The sequence below is a fragment of the Neltuma alba genome, unplaced genomic scaffold (genome assembly GCF_004799145.2).
Source record: "Neltuma alba isolate B1F8T4 unplaced genomic scaffold, ASM479914v2 tig00011899_pilon, whole genome shotgun sequence".
NCBI classification, from domain to species: Eukaryota; Viridiplantae; Streptophyta; class Magnoliopsida; order Fabales; family Fabaceae; genus Neltuma; species Neltuma alba.
In genome coordinates, this window is record NW_021636497.1 from 300,514 (window position 1) to 319,817 (window position 19,304).

The 19,304-nt window shown below is 34.0% G+C and overlaps 2 protein-coding genes and 1 pseudogene across 2 annotated transcripts; 2 read left to right on the top strand and 1 right to left on the bottom strand.

Moving 5' to 3' along the window:
* The first annotated feature begins 519 nt into the window (after positions 1-519).
* On the top strand, positions 520-1,893 carry LOC114719235 (UDP-glycosyltransferase 84B2-like). Its single transcript, XM_028904704.1, has 2 exons — positions 520-751; positions 1,040-1,893. The coding sequence occupies exons 1-2, from the start codon at positions 520-522 to the stop codon at positions 1,891-1,893; spliced, it is 1,086 nt and encodes a 361-aa protein (XP_028760537.1).
* Positions 1,894-8,220: 6,327 nt separating this feature from the next.
* On the bottom strand, positions 8,221-10,830 carry LOC114719236 (probable receptor-like protein kinase At2g23200; annotated as a pseudogene).
* Positions 10,831-18,016: 7,186 nt separating this feature from the next.
* LOC114719239 (uncharacterized) lies at positions 18,017-19,075 on the top strand. Its single transcript, XM_028904708.1, has 4 exons — positions 18,017-18,268; positions 18,358-18,456; positions 18,545-18,697; positions 18,790-19,075. Exons 1-4 carry the CDS (start codon positions 18,029-18,031, stop codon positions 18,829-18,831), a joined length of 534 nt encoding a protein of 177 aa, XP_028760541.1. The 5' UTR covers positions 18,017-18,028; the 3' UTR covers positions 18,832-19,075.
* Positions 19,076-19,304: the final 229 nt, after the last annotated feature.

The following is a 19,304-nucleotide window of genomic DNA, read 5'->3' on the forward strand; positions in this document are numbered from 1 at the left end:
GAGATGTGCACAAGAAAATGAGAGAATGATATTGTATTTTTTCACTTGCATCACAATACAATGGTATGTCTTATTTATAAACACAGTCTTACACATAGGTTACATTTGTACTTAAATAATAAATAGTGGACAATAAACCACATGAATATGAGTAGGGAGAGTTACAAGATTAAAAGCATAGTGGAAAGGTAATGGAGTAGTGGAAGATTAATGCTTAGTGAAAATAATGGGAGTTGATGAACTTGAAGAGAAAGAGAAAGAGGAAGAAGAGATAGACATCCACATGTTATAATATTTATAACAAAAATAATTCCACGATTGGACAAAATTATTTTTTTCTTTTTTAGACAATAACCTGATTACAAATTTTCCATATATATTGCATGCTATGGCATACAAATAATACGCCCAAGTTCCTCCTAAGTGCAAAATCGATCTTATACACCATAATTATTCCAAATTACATTGCCTTTTATTATGGCTCCAGCTGAAGAGAAAGTAAAAGTCCTTATGGTATCAATGGCCTTCCAAGGCCCCATGAACCCCATGCTCAACCTAGCCAAACTCCTCATTTCAAGGGGTCTTCGCGTCACTATCGCCGCCACTGAAATGGCTCGACATCACATAATAAACTCAAACCCTATTGCCCATAATTCTCAAATCCAGATCGAGTTTTTCTCTGATGGTCTTAGCCTTGACTTTGATCGCCTCAAGTATTCTGATGATTTCTTCGATTCTCTCAAAACAAACGGTCCCAAAAACTTATCAAGTCTCGTCATTACTTCGTCTCACCACTATTCTTGTTTAATTATCAATCCCTTCATGCCTTGGGCCATCGATGTAGCTCACGAGCATGGCATCGCTTGGGCAGTACTTTGGATTCAGGCGTCTTCTGTGTTTTCCATTTACTATCGTTACTAAAAAAATGTTTAACTTTTTTCCAAATCTTGGAGACCCCAATGGGATTTTGCACCTGCCGGGACTTCAACGTTAGAGATTAGAGATCTTCCAACCTTTATGCTTCCTTCCAGCTCTGCAGGTTCCTCCATCAAGAACATTCTTCAAGATCTTTTTCAATCTCTTGATAAAGCACAATGGGTTCTCGCCACTTCGTTTGACGAAATTGAGGAAGAGATTGTGAAGGCCATGGATTATCTAATCAAGAATCGGTCCATTGGACCGTTGGTGTCGCCATTTCTTGTGGGACAAAAAGAAACCGATGATCTCAGTATTAACCTGTGGAATAACGAAGATTCCTGCATGGGGTGGCTAGACGACAAGCCAGATTGCTCGGTAATATATATCTCATTTGGCAGTGTGATTGTCTTCACTCAAAAGCAGATAGATAATATAGTTATGGCTTTGAGAAATACCGAGAAATCGTTTCTTTGGGTGGTTAAGCCAGCTCGGAAACATTGCGAGGAAGATGATTCTGCAAAATTGCCAAATGAATTTCTGGAAGAAATGAAAAAGAAAGAGACAGGCTTGGTGGTCACGTGGTGTCCGCAAGAGAAAGTGCCAATGCACCGTTCTGTGGGTTGCTTCATGACTCATTGTGGATGGAACTCGACGGCGGAGACGGTGGTTGCCGGAGTGCCGGTGATTGCTTATCCAAAATGGTCGGATCAGCCAACAAATGCTAAGCTTTGTGGAAGTGTTTTCGAGAATAGCGTGAAGGTGAATTTTGAGGAAGATGGAAATGTTAGCGCAGAACAGTTGGAGAGATGCATCAGAAAAGTGATGGAGGATCCAGAGGGTAACAAGATGAAGAAGAAGGCATTGAAATTGAAAGACGCAGCAAGGAAGGTGTTGCAGGAAGGTGGCTCATCTCATAATAATGTTAATCAGTTCATTGGTGAATTAGTTCTTGCAAAGAACCAGGCTTCAGCTTAAACTTTCGCTGGGGGGAAAAAAAAAAAATCAACGGGCCTATTTTATTTTTACCTTGCAGAATAAATTTAATTACACATTTTGGAGTACTCTCCAGATTCTTCCCGCAAGCTAAGCTTGAACTTGGGAAGAAGTAGAGAGGCTGAAGGAGTTGTTTTCGAGGACTGAGGGGTTCTATGTTTTGGAATATCTCTTTCATGTCTTCATTATATCTTCTCTGCCCAATGTTACAGAAAATTTCAGTAATAATAGGGATACTGTTTTCCTTCGTTATATCAATTTATAATGTTTTATGCTTTTATATTACAAGTTTTAAATTTAAGCATATCAACAAATCTAAATTAAGGTAGTTTTTCCAACATGTTTTGCTCTCTCATAACGTTCAAACAATGAAATTATTAACCATAAACAATATTTTGACTCCCTTTCTCTCAAATCTAAAAATTTTAAATTAATTTGAAATAAAATGGACCATATATAAAAATCAATCTTTTAAATTAATGTCAGTGATTTTTCTGTTATTTAAATCACCATACATTAATTTTAAATCATATTACTGATAAACAGTAACGTACCCAGTAAATCATATATGATACTAATTACTAAACAATAAATTACCCTCAGGGTTTATTTCTTTAGGATAAGAAATAAAAAAGACCGTAAGTATTTGAAAAATCTTGAAATGTTTACTTATGGATTTAAGTTAAAGTAATAGGAAAATTGTAAATAGATCTTAGATAACAGACTTATTTCCAAATATGTCCAGCAAATTTGCTAAAATACAGTGGACGCTCCTATGTCCCGAATAATTGTCGTTTTTTTTACCCGTGCAAAGATCAGATTACTCTTTAACCAATCTATGAAGTTGACTTGTAGATCAAGAAAACTGACTTACTAAAAATTATTATTTTTTCTTTTTGTGTTATGACACATATATCTTTTTATTAGAAATAATCATGTTTAAGACATTGTTGGGTATGAGATGTGGGCATCTCTCCCAAAAGGTTTTGAATCTTTGTTTACTACATTATAGAATACTAACTCTTTTTACTAGACCAATCTCCTTTAATTGAGAGATTGGTTTATGAATAATGAATCTCTTGTTTAAAAATTATTCGTAATTTTTCCCAGCATAATTCAAGGACTTGCGGACTCAGGCCTATCAGGTACCCAAACGTCTGGATCACTTGCAAGTGCGCTGCTCAAGGACGAAATCTTATTACCTGGCCCACAGATAACCAACTTGGCCCAATTCACTATCTACAAAGTTTCAGAGAAATTCGATTCAGCCGTATCTTCATATTGTCCATGACTTCTTCTAGTTTTGTTATTCACTATTATACTTTCGCATAGCTAAATGTTATGTGCACAGTGTGTGTATGGAATGTGAAGAATAAATTATAGAGTAAAATACATCAACGTCCCTCCTATTCAATCTAAATTATAAAGACCTCCCTTTTATTTTGAAAACTTATATGGACCTCCCTTAAAATCAAAATATATATTACACAAACCTCCCTTTTAGTTTTGAGATTCAACTCCTATCCACCCGTCTGTCAGTTCACTGTTAGATTATAAGATTAACTCATTATTTTGACCAAATTGTCCCTTCTTAATACAAATATCACTTAATAATTATTATTTAATGACATTTCATACATCTTTATTTAAACTTAAAAAATAATTATAATAAATATTTTAATATTTTTTGTTATATGAATTGATTACCATAGTATAAATTTTATTAATTTTATAAATACAAATTTTTATTTTACAATAAATCTTGTTTATTTATTTAAACTTACTTGTGATGTAATTTTTTAAATATATATTAGTAAAAAGTGTTTTGTAATTGTATACATGTATTTTCAATAAAATTATAAAGTTATGTCTTAATTTATTAAATTTAGTAAAAATATTAAATAGATTATTAATAAATATTATATTAAAAGATAAACTACATATTTAAAATAATGAGGGGTTAAGTAGGAAACAAGGTTTATTCTAATATTTTTTTAATTAAAAAATATATATAAAGAATCTTTTCAAAATATTCCTTAACAGTGTTAATGGTTTGGGCTAAAATGTATGTTATCAAAATAGAGGGGATGTCCGTGTAATTAAGGCAAAATAGAAGGGAGGTCAGAGTATTTTACTCTAAATTATATTATTGCCAGTATATGAATAATGAACCTTACTATAGATTTTATTTTGATAATTGATTATATTTGACAAAAACTATTGTGATAAAGTGAGACTTATCTGAGATTCAAGTTTTTTTCTCGGTCAAAATCCAGTATTAGAGAATTAGGAATCGTGAAAAATCATATCGAAAAAGTTGATTTTATTTAACACTTGACCATCACAGTATTTGGAAATGTTTGATTCAAAGGGCATGGGCAACGGCGTAGAATGGTCCAATGCAAAGAGAAGAAAAGAAAGATGGTTGGTCTGTTGTGGAAGGAATCCCAAGTCCCAAAAAGTAGCCACCCCCCTTAACACACTTTCAGCACCCACACTATCCATTTATGTTTCTTTCTCTTTTTCTCTTTTCCTTGTAAGAAGCCGGAAATATTTTAATGGCCTCCAATACAAGCATTAAAGCGGGGAAAAAAGAACAAAAGGATGAAAGTTTTTATGAACCATAAAAAATTTGCCCAGATTCTACAAACCTCAATCTAATTAAAAAAAACAAAAGACACCGGCATTTGGAAACCACCGCCTGCAAGAGATTCTTGTTCTTTTGTTTTGTTTTGTTTTGAGCTCAAATAAATGCGCCATTGTGTCCATCGGTTATCAAAAGTGAAAAAGGAATAAGGTTTCTCACACCTCCACCTACCATTTCCCCCCACTCTTTTGACCACCCCCAAATTGGCCTTTTCATAAGCTATATGGTTAAAAACTCCCTCGATACCCTTCCTCATCAAATTTATTCTCCATCCTTAATAATAATAATAATAATTACTAACAGTAATAGTGTTTATATAACTAATTTTGACCATCCCAGTTTTATTCATACATTCCGTTTCATTGCCACAGAAAGGTGACACTTTTTTTTTTTGGAGAGAATCTTGCAATCTTTTTCGAATGAGAATGTGAAACCAGGTCAGTTTTGCATCTGGTATACCCAGTCTCTATTCAAAATATAGGCACTAGAGGCTTTGGAATGCTTGGATCCAGTGAGTTCCCAGAGTTAGCAAGTCATATTGTAAAGTCAAATTTTGGAGTTTCTTAATGGGAACACCAGAGCTGGGTGGGGGTGGCCATTACTGCGCCTGATTCTAATCCATTATCAAATGTTTCAGTCAACTACCCCCTTCCACAGGTCCCACTCTTTGAAAATCCCAATTTTAAAGTTCTTTATTATCATGTTCTCATATTAAATCTGCCACAGAGTGAATAACTCGATAGAAGGTTGGGTTAATCTAAGGATTAAGGGCTATATTTTTATATTAAAAGTATTCACAAAGGAATTATATGGGTATTGAGAAGTTTTTTTTTTTTAAAAAAAAAAAGCTTAATGTCATCTAGAAAGTATTAAAAAGGTAATCTTACCATAACCATTGAAAAAACTAGGTTTGATTATTAACATTTTCTAATGACAAGGGCAATATTGCTCTATTTTTATAACACTTCCAAAATAATATTGAATCGAAAAAATATTTCGAATACTTGTAATTCCTTTGCTAATACTTACATGGCAAAAATGACTCACAATCCTTAAATTAATAGTAATATCAAATTTAAGGGGATGTTTGGATAAGCCAACAAACACTTTTCGGAATCATTTTTTCACAAATCGAGATAAATTTCTTCATATATTTACTTCGTATACCGTAAAAACATTTCTGAAACTATGCCCCTTAAGTCCTACATATATAGCTATGTTAAGAATTTGTAGACATTGAGTAATTGGATAAAATTAAATATTCTTTTATTCCCGGGGGGGTGGGGGAGGAAAGAGAAATTGAGGGGGAGAAAAATCTCTCAGCACATGATGACCTCTCCACCGTCCATTTGCCCTCCGACCTGCTCCGTTTAGACGAATGTAAAAGAAGTCCCTATTTGCTTTGCATACTCTTTGGAGATTCTGAGCCATTCTTTTCACTCTCCACTACCACCCGTCTTTCTCTTGTATAAAACATTTCAACCATTTCATTCACCGTTAAGTTTTGTGAAACAATGAAGCTCTCCGTCGTGCTTGTGGTGGTTCTCACAGTGCTTCTCGTCACAAGGCCAGGAGTTGCAGAAAGCAGAGCATCTCCATCACAGACAAGCCTTAAGTTTCAGAACAGAGCTCTCGTGAAAGAGAAGACCAACCCTAGAGATGATCTCAGAAGGCGAGCTCTGATCCAGAATAAAGTCTACACGACGTTGTCTTCTGGGCCTAGCACAAAAGGTCCCGGCCATTAGCCACAACACAAAGCATCATATTGTCTCGAGTTTCATAATATTTCAGCTCTCTCACAGCTTTCTCTCTGTAATATCCTCTGGGTATATCATATACATTTTGCTTCATGACACATATAGCTGCTTTGTACATGAACTATACATATAGATAGGGTGATGTTTATCTACCAGAAGTTCAGCTTTTTAGATTCGTTATTATGTTTTCTCATAATTTCAAAGTTTGCGGGTTCTATGACAGTTTGCAAGTTTAAAAGCACGTAACCAGTGATTAGAAGGTGATTTTAAAATGTTAAAGTTGTTATATATTGAGATTATCATCAAGATGAAGATGAATGATATCAAATAACCCCCAAGGAGAAAAACAACAAAAAGGAAAAACAAAGGCGTAGATTAAGGTGAGTTTTGGGGACTTCAAGGTGGAGATTGGTACGTGCACAACAACGTTAAAATGGTTTTTTTTTTTTTTTCCAACTTCTGTACCATGAAGAGTCAGGTATGTAACAGTAATTTTAGGGTCTTGCAGTAAAGTTTCCTTCTGCCTTTACACTGGGGGGCTAATCTTTATTTAACCTGAAAAAAACCTTTGCACGCCTTTGTTACCTTAAAAGTGGCTTCCCCTTCTTGTTTTGCAAAAGGCAATATAAAGCACTTGTGTCTTTTTCTCCTTTTGTCTTCCGCAATTCGCATAGCACTGGTGGTTGTTTACCAACAAAATAAGAGGTAGTTGCAGACTTGCAGTGACATCCAATTAATTTTGTTAGGGAATCTGCAACGGTCTATGGCTGTGGACAAAAGTCAACCAAATATCTCCCCAGTAATAATTTATTTACATTCAAAAGTCAAAACAATAATTTGATTTGTGATATGGAATGGTAATTTTGTGTGTGTGTGTTTGTGTGTATATGTGTATTTTGCCATAGTTGATTTATGCGTGTGATCGTATTATTGATATCTATAAATTTGCAAAAAATTTTAAGTTGCTTATTTTATTTATATTGGCTACATACATAACTAGGTGAACTTCTGTGCTTCATAAAGTCTAGGTAGAAAATGTAAATGCCTTGCTACGAATTTATATATTTTAATGTTGTTGATTGATACCGATCCCTGAATAATTAATATATAAATCTGTTTCATCCAAACAAGTGTGATCACTAATAATTAAGGTCAGCTTTGATGATCAGAATAAAGCAGACTATAAACAAAAGTTAAAAGTTCAATTCCAACAAATATACGTGAGAAGGGGGAGATTACCTTCGCACAAAGTAGCATAACTATATTATTTATTTATTTACAAAAAAGAAAGTACAGTATATCATTTGATTTTAAAGAACGCGAGTCTATAAAGTATGCATCTATCCCATCATTTATTTTTACCATACGATTCAAGCTTAATTACTCTATAAATAAATTATACTACCTCCGATCCTAATTATAAGAGTTAGTTGACTAATTTGAGAAAATTAAAAAAAGAAGTTAAGTTAGTTATTTGTAATAAATAGTGTTATCTTTCTTAAAATATCCTTGCTAATCAAGTGTATTGGCTAGAACTACTATTGTTAGAAAGATTATCTTGGAAAGAAATACATAAATATGATAGACAAAGTAAATTAGGGTATTATATTTAGAACCAAAATAAAAATTAAACAAGTTCTTATATTAAGAATAGGAAGTAGTAAATTCTTTTTTTTTTTTGAAGAACAATTAAATATATACCCTAATGTCAAACTTGACCTAAAAGTAGAACTTCCTTTTCACATGACAACTTCTTAAAGAGTTGGACACCATTATGGCAAAATAATGAGTCTAGTTGAATGCTGTACTTTCAAACTCGCCCCGCTTTGACATGCCAGTGGATCAATCCCAATATTGACAGCACAATAGTCGTCAATCTTACAATTGCGTCCAGCACGGCAGCACTTAATCCCACTTTTCAGTGAGTATGGAATATTAACAATTTCAAAAAGAAACTCGCAAGGAAGAGAAATTAACTGAAGCCAACGATAATTATTGTAATTTGAGAGGCTTAAGCTAAGATTTGATCATACGGAACCATCAATATGCGACGGAGAGAAAACAGAATGGGCTGCACTATCATCGTTCAAAATTGACATGACTTCTGAGTCTGCTTGTGTTGACAGAGTAGGAAGACGCCTTACGTTGGACAGTTCAATTGATGCCGTAGCCCCACTTGAAGTGTCCTCTCGTGAGTTCCTCTGTCTGGCACCTCTCTGAAGTTGGAGCGAATACTCCAAGTCCCACAACACATCACTCATAGTTGGCCTGTCACACCCATCCTCCTGCAGACATTTTTCCACTGTCTCACTGAATTTTCTTAGTGAGTTTGGATCTATTTGGTACTTTATCGTCGGGTCTATCAGTTGTTCCAGTGTCCCTCTTTGCTTGCAGAACATTCCCCATTCAGCTAAGTTCACTTGGTTCCATGGAAGCGTAGGATCAAGTGCTGGTCTTGCACATAGCACTTCGAGAAGAACCACCCCAAATGAGTAAACATCAGATTTGTCTGTTAACTGTTGGGTTCTGAAATACTCAGGATCAAGATACCCAAATGTGCCTTTACACCTGTGGTGATAGATGGTTGTTGATCAAGAGGACCTGTCTTGGAAAGGCCAAAATCAGCAACTTTAGCAACATGGTTTTCGTCGAGCAATATGTTGGTGGACTTCACATCACGGTGAATGATTCCGCCAGCTGTTCCTTTATGAAGGTAATTCAGACCTCTTGCTGCTCCAATGCAGATTTCGAGCCTCAGTTTCCAAGGCAAGCTGGGGAGATCTGTATTGTACAAGTGATTTTTGAGTGTGCCTTTTTCCATGTACTCATAAACCAGTATCATCTCAGACCTCTCGTCACAATACCCAATTAAGGACACAAGATGACGATGGCGAATTCTGGACAAGACCATGATCTCAGTTTGAAATTCTGGGAATCCTTGTCCTGACCCTGGCTCACTTCTCTTCACAGCTACTTTCACACCATTCTCGAGAATTCCCTTGTACACATTGCCAAATCCACCCTTCCCAATAATCCGTTTTGTGTGGAAATTGTTTGTTGCGGATTGAATCTCTTTAAAAGAGACCTTGAGTCCCAGTTTTAAGTTACCAAGAGACGAGCCATGGCTGCTTCCCCATTTGCCGTGGGAACTTCCTCCTCCCCTAACTGAAAGTGGCGCCCAATCCAGAGTTCTAATAATCTTTGGTTTCCCATATTTCCGGATGAAACAGAGAACAATAACCGTAATGCAAATCAGGGCCGATGCTCCAACCCCCACGTCTAGAAGAAGATGCTTATGATTCTTCTTACATCCGTAGTTGGCCTCTGCAGATGGAGCTCGAGTTTTAATGATTTCCATCACTTCAAGACCATTCAGGAAAGCATTTTTAACAGTAGACGCTTCGTCAGGCCCAACGCTGATGCTCAATTTTCCAGATTCATCAGAATCGACAACAAAATCACGATAAAAAGGAACAGAAGCGGCCATGAATCGGCACGAACCGACCAATTGAAGAAGTTGTAGATATAAAAATTGAAGTATGTAAGGCCTTGGCCCATACTGATAACGTCACAAAAGTGAGCTCGAATGAAATAACTAGCATTCCTCTTCACCCGAAGCGTCCATGTTATGTTAAAAGATCTACCACGATTGCCTGAATCTGAAGCCATCGCTCTGGCTGTCTGGTAAACATTTTCTGGGGCTGTAACATTATTTGAAGCCAGACCATATTCTTCCGAACCATTATTATCTCCTCCTCCGTACTTAATACCAACGCCTTGAGTTAACGTCTCTCCGGTTTTAGTGTATTGATCATCTTTCGTCCATCTTCTCCGCAAGATATCGTTTTCCTCAGAGCCACCAACGTCAAGCATGGAGCTACCAACATCAAGCATGTAGCTCGTACGTAACACAGAGGAGAGAATGCCCTTGTAGTCACTGGCATTTCCTTTGCTAGTAACATGTGTTGTCATATTGGGGATAAAATTATCGGGGAGTCGAAACAGTTCTATGGCGTTTACAAATGCGAATTTCGATTCCACGGGGAAAAAATCGATTCGCAAGCTCATGCCGCTACCGATGTTCAGATAAAACTCTTTTACTATAGGAGAGTTTGTTTGATTTTCGGCGCTGAAATTACCCAACAACAAAAATCCCGCACTCCAAACATTGAATCGAGCCCTAGATAGATTTTCTGGAGACGAGAAAGCATAGAAATGGAGACGTACCACATAATACCCGCCTTCATTTTCGCCGATTTTGAACTTGTAACCAGATGGACCATGAAAGATTCTCGCGGTTTGATACAGGGAAGGTGTAGTTGACGATTTATTAAGTTCCTTCAAGGTGGAGCTGTGCTTCAAAAAGCAAACGGAAGCAGAAGAGTGGTCGCCAGAGAAAACCTGACGAGAGTCGCTTACGCTGGAATCGGACCCGCAATTGATGAAATACTTAGCGGGAACAGCGTAGGCTAGAGCCAAGGAGGAGAATTGAAGAAGGAAAAAGAAACGAAACATGGAGATACAAAGAACTTCCATGAAAGCAAAGCGGGGGCACTTCCAGAATCCGGCGATAAATAAAGTTGAGTTTAATTTGAAGGTGATGATGAAGGAGCTATGAACGGATAGATGAGTCGAAGGAACATGGAAGCTGCATAAAGTGGAAGACCTGAGAGTGGTCAACTATTAATGAACTCAAATGCAAGTATCTTTAAAAGGTGCGTGTGGAAATTTCGGAAGACGTCCGGGAAATTTCAACCTGTCACTGGCTCACTGAGAAAAGGAATTTGATTGAGCGTTGTGGAAGAAGGCCCCATGAAAGAAACGTTCTTGGCAGATGCCATGACAAGTCAAAGAATTACATCACTGAATAGTATATATACATAAACTAGCAGCACTACTACGTTGGAATTATTCGCTGTATACTTGAAGTTCCATTCACGGTCTGAAGTCTAACCCCGGTCTGTACGTTGGTTTTGATGTTCCAGCTAGCATAGAAGTTTTCTTCTGAGATTAATATCTCTCCCTTCTCTCTCTCTCTCTCTCTCTCTTGCCATTTCATTTCTATGGAAAAAGTGAACGGTGAAATTTAATGTTTTATAAAATCATTATCTTTCTATTTTCATTCGCAGATACTGTCAACTGTTCAAGTCATGTTTTAAAGTCTAAATTTAATTGCTTAATTTTTAATAAAAATGAAAATGAGAGAAATGATCCGGGGATTATGTAACAACTATTCTCTGAACTATGCAAAATACCATATAAAACTCGTTTGATTTTAAGGTCTCAAAAAAAGAGTTAACACTTAAAAACTCATCCTTTTAACGATTGTATCAAATAAACATGAGTAATAAAACCTATAATATAATTCGAATATAAATATCCAAGTCTGTAGTCTCAAAGTCTAATATACCAAAAACAGTGGGGGAAACATGAAATAAAGCTAAAGTCTATCAGTTCAAGAAATTAACAAAATAATGATTTATTGTCTAGGGTCATGACAAATAGTAAGTAATCAAATTAACTCAGTATGTACTTGAGAAGTGTAAGAGCTCACTCCTCTGGTACCTTCCCTTGCTCTCTATAAGAATTGTCACTTGAAAAATATTAAATAATTGATGTGAGCACAAACGTCTCAATAACCCAGAGTTCAACCATACAGATAAACCATTACCCAAACATTTTCATATTAGCTAGGCAAACAAATATTGTAACAGCTTAAATAATTATTAGCAAAATATGTAACTAATTTAATAATATACCATATTCATATGTAATGGATGCTTTCTCCTTATTACTCCATCCAACCTTATTTTGCTGACTGGAGCCATAGACTTATACATGGTTTGGCTCACACTCTAGACTAACCAAAACTACTATAATACTTAGGATATATCTGCCCAACTATGAATGAACTCAAATGTAAGTATCTTTAAAATAAAATGTGTGTGGAAATTTTGGAATTGGCTCACTGAGAAGAGGAATTTGATTGAGCATTGTGGAAGAAGGCCCCACGGAAGGGAACGTTCTTTCCACTTGCAATGACAAGTCAAAGAATTATATCACTGAATAGTATGTACACATACACCAGTACTACTATGTTGGAATTATTCATTGCATACTTAAAAGTTTTATTCACGGTCTGAAGTCTAACCCCGGTCTGGACGGCGGTTGCGATGCTCTTTTTTTTTTTTTAACAGCAGAGGCTTTGATATTCTAGCTAGCATCGAAGTTTTCTTTTGAGATTAATATCTCTCCCTACTCTCTCCCTCTCTCTCTCTCGCCATTTCATTTCTATGGACAAAGTGGATGGTTGAAATTTAATATTAATAAAATCATTATTTTCTATTTTCATTGGCATATAACTGTAAACTGTTCAAGTCATGTTTTAAAAGTTTAAATTCATTCGTTCATTTATTTATTATATAATATTATAAAAATAATTTCATAAGACATTAAATTTTAATTGTTTGATTTTTAATAAAAATGAGAATGAGAGAAATGATCCCGGGGGATTAGGTTCCAGATCCTTCCTTCATATGGCAATTTGCCTATTTTTTTCAGTTTCGGAATAGAATTTTGGGTTATCTCGTCTTCTTCACAAGTGGGGTTTAATTTGGGTAACCTCGTTTACTTAGAGTTCTTTAGATAGAAACTAAATCATGATTTTAAAAATATTTTTACGGTGTACGAAATAAATATGTAAAAGAGTTTGTCTCGTTTTATGAAAAATTATTTTTGAAAAGCACTTTTGGGTTAACTATTTAATTTAATCAATATCAATTACTTCTTCTTAATCAATTACTTCTTTGGAATGCTAAAAATGAAAAAAAAAGATTATTTAAGTAATAGAATTTTGGAGAAATTGCAAAAAAAGACTTTGGAATTGCAAAAACACAGATAGGGACCCTTGACAACTTTATTTTGGGTTTTGACAACTTCATGACATATTATTATTGTCAAAACCCAAAATGAAGTTGTTAAGGGTCCCTATCTGCGTTTTTGCAATTCCAAGGTCTTTTTTTACAATTTTTCCTAAAATTTTCGTGTGTTACTAAAGAAGATCTTATGCTTGCGTAGAATCTATAGACGCGTGCTGAACTCCCGGCAAAAACTTAGAGTTGATAATGTTAAGAAATAGAAGAAATGTGGAAAATTATACTAATAATTATTATAAAATATTAAATCTAAATGTGAAGGAAAAATGAGAAGAAGAGCACCCTGTTTTTATAGGGTTCCAGGACACATATAGGATGTGAGGTTTTTTTTTTTTCCTCCTAAAAAAAAAAAGACGCATATGAGATCATGTCCTTGTTACGATAACGCGAAAACAAGCGGATCTAGTTCATACATGGTTCTCATTCGGTGCTCATCACCTGATGAGCAATCTAGACCGTCCAAATTAGATCTGGACGGTCCAGATTTAATATTATTAAATAATTATTTTAAAATAGAAAAATTATATTTTAAAAAATAATAGTTAAGAAATTATTTTTATTTTTTATCCTATACCTATTAAAATAATTATTTTTTAAAAAAATAAAAATAAATCTAGACCGTCCAGATCTCCAGATCTAAATGTAAATCCAGTTCATGCAAAGTTTTCAACCCGTTTATTTAACAGTAATAGTTGTGATGTGTTTATTGTTGGCAACTTATTGTCAGTGCTTCTTTCGTGCCTCATTACAAGTTTTAATTTTTTGTATTTTTTTAATCCTTAATTACAAGTCTTATTACAAAGTTCTAGACATAATTAAAACGTTTTCACAAGATATCCCGTGTAAAAGATTAAAATCGCACATCTTATTTAATAAAAACATCTTTTGATGCGCTTTCTGATAGTGTCATTTAACTGAGGCCAAAACTAAAAAAGGGGAAAAATTTTACGTATAAAATAAATCTTAATGCTTTCTTCATACGTGTGTTTAGAGAAACTAAATCTTATAATTAGGACATCATAGGCTCCATCCATGAGTTAGTAAAGAATAATCCCTTGTTGAGCGTGAAATGTTTTTTAAATAAACCAACTAAACACATGGTCTTTGGTTACTTGTCCTAACCAAGCACGGCATGGAAAGAACCCACAACGGTCCATTTTGATTTACTTATTTTTTATTTGACTCTTAAAAAAGTTAGATTAGTAATATAATGAGAGACTTACAATAAAATCTCACAGAAGAGAAATAATTACTAAAAAGTTCCAATAACAATCTCAGCAGCCTATAATAACAAGCTCTATAGTGAGAACGACAATATCTTAGACTTGTTTTTCAATTATTTTCCTTGTTTGGGACCTCATTGTAATTCTCCCTAATATAATTTATGTTTGGATTGATTTTTATAAATAAGTCAGTTTACGAAAATAGAGTTATATGGATTATTATTGAAAAGGTAAGTTTAACTATAAAATAACAAAAAAAAACATAAATTTTATATATAATATATACTATTTTATTCTCTTTAGTTATATTTCTTCATATATTTTCTTATTATCTTTTATCTCATTTGTTATAAAGCCATATTTAAAATCAAAAGTACTTTCTCCTATATGTAATGTAAGTCACTTCTAAAAGAATAACTTGGTCCAAAATTTAAGTCACTTGAGGAGTAATTAATGCTTATTTGTGAATCTTGTCCCCTCAATGCTTAAATGTGACTCTTTATATTTTTCTCTTTCCTTCACAGTTTCATTTAATATAGGTGAAGTTGAAGAAAAAAAATTCAATTTGAAACATATTTAATGAATCTATTTTTTTTGACATTGACAAATTAATTAAAAAGATTTATATTATGGACAGGGGAATATATTTATAACCTATTTATTATTTTTAATTAATTTTAACTAATTTTTTTGTTATCCCTAAATTAATTATTTGAAACTCATAACAAGAATTAGATAGAGTAGTAAGTTAAAAGTGGAATTCAACTCTTTTTTAACTTTCTCTCTCTACTTTTCAAAAGCTAAATGTCATAGTGCCTGTTTAGATCAGTGATGGCAAAAATAGTTTATTTTTAATTTGACTTTTAAAAAATTAAATTGGATAAAAGTTAGATTGAATAATATGATTTATGTTTAAATTGATTTTTGAAAAAGTTAGATTGAGTAAAAGTAGAAGTTGTTTGGATTATGATTAAATAAGTAAGTTTAGTTTGTAAAATTACTAAAAAAGGTATGACTTTTATTACATGATATAAAATTAAAAATATCAATTTGTAGAATGTAATATTTAAATTATTTTACTTGGAAGAAGTTAAATATAATAAAAAAAATATTTAAATTAGAATATTTACAGAATATATTTTTTAACATGAAAACAATTTTCAGATTTAGCTTTAATTCAAATAAAGATTTCCCTATATACCGGAGAAGTAAGATACTAAAAGGGCAAAAAAAAAGAGGAAAGGAAAAAAATATCTCTACATAACTAGCTATTGTTAGCCAACCAACGTGTATAATTCCACTGCCTCTCATTTAATTATTTTTAATTCACAGCTTTTTTTAAAGACCACAGGTCTGTAATCTCTTTTTGTTCTTCATCTCCTTTCTCTCGCTCATTCATCTTGGCTGTGATGGTGGCAACTCACGTTATGTTTGAATTGGCGGTAGCAAAATTGACTTTTGTTTCATCTAACTTTAACAAATATTGAGCTAAGATAATAATCAATTAGTATAATATAATTTATGTTTGGATTGACATTGTAGAAAATTCAGTTTGACAAACTAAACTTGTTTGGATGAAATATAGAAAAGTAAATTCATATGTAAAATTACTAAAAAGGACTCAAATTTTGTTAACTAATTATATATATAATGTGATAATTTTTAAAAATATATTAAAATTAAAATTATAAAAAATATTAATATATTATTGAGAAAATTTGAATGTACTAAATATATGATTTTAATCCATTTTGTCTCCAATATTTATTTATTTTGTTCCCAAGTAATTCTTATAGTGAATATACATATTGAGAAGTTTTTATTAATGTGTAGTTTTAATGTATATAATTAACAAGAATATTTTAGGCAAGACAGTATCAATTTATTACAAATAACTAAATTAATTAATTTTATTAATATCTTCCAATTAGTTATCTAACTCTTATATTAAAAATATGTAGGATCAAATTATTGGATTGGCTAAGAGTAATTTTGTCTTTTTTCATTACCATCTTTTCTCTCTCCATGTTTGTGATGGCAAAAACTGAAAAAATTAGCTTTGGCTCCGTTTAGGTTAGTGATTGAAAAAGTAGTTTATTGTCAATCTGACTTTTAAAAAAGTAAGATTGGGTAAAAGTTAAATTGGGTGATGTGAATTATGTTTGGATTGGATTTTGTAAAAGTTAGTTTGTGAAAGTAAGTTGTTTGGATTATGATTAAATAAGTAGTTTTAGTTTGTAAAATTACTAAAATAAGTAAGACTTTTATTAAATAATAAAAATAAAAAATTATCAATTTACATAATATAATAATTTTAAATTATTTATAAGCTTATGTTAATCTCATATATTTTCTTTTATTTTTTTAATCATTTATTATAAGGGCATATTTGAAAATAAAAGTATATTTCTATAAGCATGTTTAAAAACAAAAGTATATTTCTAACTTATTTGTTACTTTCAACTAATTTTAGCTGCTTTTTCGTCATCTACAAATTAGTTATTTGAGGCTGAGGAGGTAATAAATTTATTAACTTTTTCTCTCTCCATATTTTAAAAGCTATGAGTCATAAGTAGCTAATTTTTACTTATAACTTATTGTAGCTTTTCATACAAAAGCCAGATTACTCAATCACTCATCCAAACACCACAAATTCTTCAACCGGGCTTATGCTTGAAAAAAAGCAGCTTATTGCCCTCCAAATGCTGAGGCAAACAGGCACTTTAGTGTTAGACTATCTTCTTACCCAAAAGCTCATTTACCAAAATGCTTACCCAAACATTTCTTTGAGCATTTATTTGCCAGTAACATGGGTTTGCGTCATTCCAATGCACATTTTCTGTTGAAAATGTTAATCCAAACATGGGCCCAGTTGGTGACAGGTTGGGAGTACTGGCCTGAGGGTGAGGATAGATCAGACAAGGTAGGAGGAGAGGAGTAGACGAAGGAGTAAGACAAGGAGACGGAACAAAGACCCAACACTAGATATGGCTTAGAGAGGAGATGCGATGGAGATTTCAAAGCGAAGAATAAAGAGAAGAGTGAGAAAATTTTTTTTGAGAATAATTATGTTTTAATAGTCCCTTACTAGCCACTCGTAAACACGATACATAAGTAATAAGTGGATATGAGGAGCTTATCAAATCAGGCTTATAAATTTGGCTTTTAGCTCTTAAGAAGGATTGGATAAAAACTCATATAAACAGGCTAAACTTTTCAAAACGTGCTTATAGGCTTTTTGGGGCCTTAGCACCCCGTTGTATTACCAACCCAGAGAACAATGCACATGATACAACAGCATTACCAGAATGCGCCAATTTTGTATTCCTAATTGGGCCTCTTATTTATAGGCCCATAAATGGAAGCCCATTTACTCCCAAAAGCACCCAAGAAACCAAAATCATCCGGCGCGGGTTAGCGGTTTTCCAGCCCCTTGTTTTATTTTCCACTGTGCCAGTCCTCTCTCTTCTCTCTCCATATATATATATATATATATATATATTGCTTTTTTCAGGAGGTTCGGTAGAGGAGAGAGACATTGAAGCGAACAGCACAATGGTGGCACAGTGGGCGGCGACGAAGCCAAGCAGGAGCGATGAGGTGTTGGATGCCGATGAACGACAGAGGATCGCTAATCAGATCAGAGAGCAGTTCGATTCCTTGGCCCCCAAGCGACCCGTTAAACCCAATCGAAGCGAACCGGACCCTGACGCTCAGCTCCGTCACTCCTCCACCGTCATCTCTCAGAACATTCCCGAGCTTCTCAAGTTTCAATCTTTTCAATCTCAACCTCACGTCCGCGACAATACCTCTCTGTTTCTTTCCTTTTTTTTCCCCCCGAATTTCTCAACCTGTCTCTCACGCTTGTTTCACCAAATCCCCAGGCTGTGTTCTCCGATGAGGGACCCAAGGATGCGCCGGACGAGTTTGTAGAGACCCGGTACTACGAAAAGCTTACCTCTATCGACAAACAGCACCACACGGTTCGTCATCTTTCTTCTTCTTGATCTGATCAAGTCTTTAAAACCTTTTGAATCAATTCTGGGTTCTGTTCTTTGTTTTCTGGAACAGACAGGAAGTGGGTTTATAAAGGTTGAGAGGATGGGAGGTGATGATCTTAAATTCCAGAACACCCAGATTATTAATGGTGGTGAAACGAAGTTGCCTGCATATAAAAGTAACCCGGCCACAAACGACTGGATTCCCAACATTGATGAACATCAGGTATTATTCTTTTTTTGAGCGTTTTCACCTTTTACAATAGTTGAATTGTCAGTAGAATGGAATCAGAATGTTGCTTGATGATGCGGTAATAGGTATTTGTGTCAACGAAGCCGAATCGGAGCGACAGTTCTTAGGAGGGATTCAGTTTGGTGGTTCTGGTTTTCCGGCCCCGATCATGTGTTAGGTGTGATTTTGGGGGTGAAGCTTTAAAATAAAACCTGTATTAGGTAATTCATATTTGGGTTTGGACTATTAGGAATGGGAAAGAAGAACCAGAATAAACAAATCTCTTGAAGGCTACTTTGTTCTTATCCATTGTGGCTGTTATGAATGATTAATTATTATAAATATACGAGTGAACTATGCAATTACCAATGTGATCATCCACTCTATGACCTGCCCAGTTAGTGGAATCGCCGCACTGGCTGAAGTTAGACCTTTCTAAAAGTTAGACACTTTTTAATATATATGTGTGTGTATCACTGGTCCTTGTTAATTGTTATTTATAATAGATTAAATGGGTGAAATTTTTTACTTTTAGCCATGGTATGGGGAACATTAAAAATTAATATATTTTCTCTTGCTCATTCTCTCTTCATCTTTATTA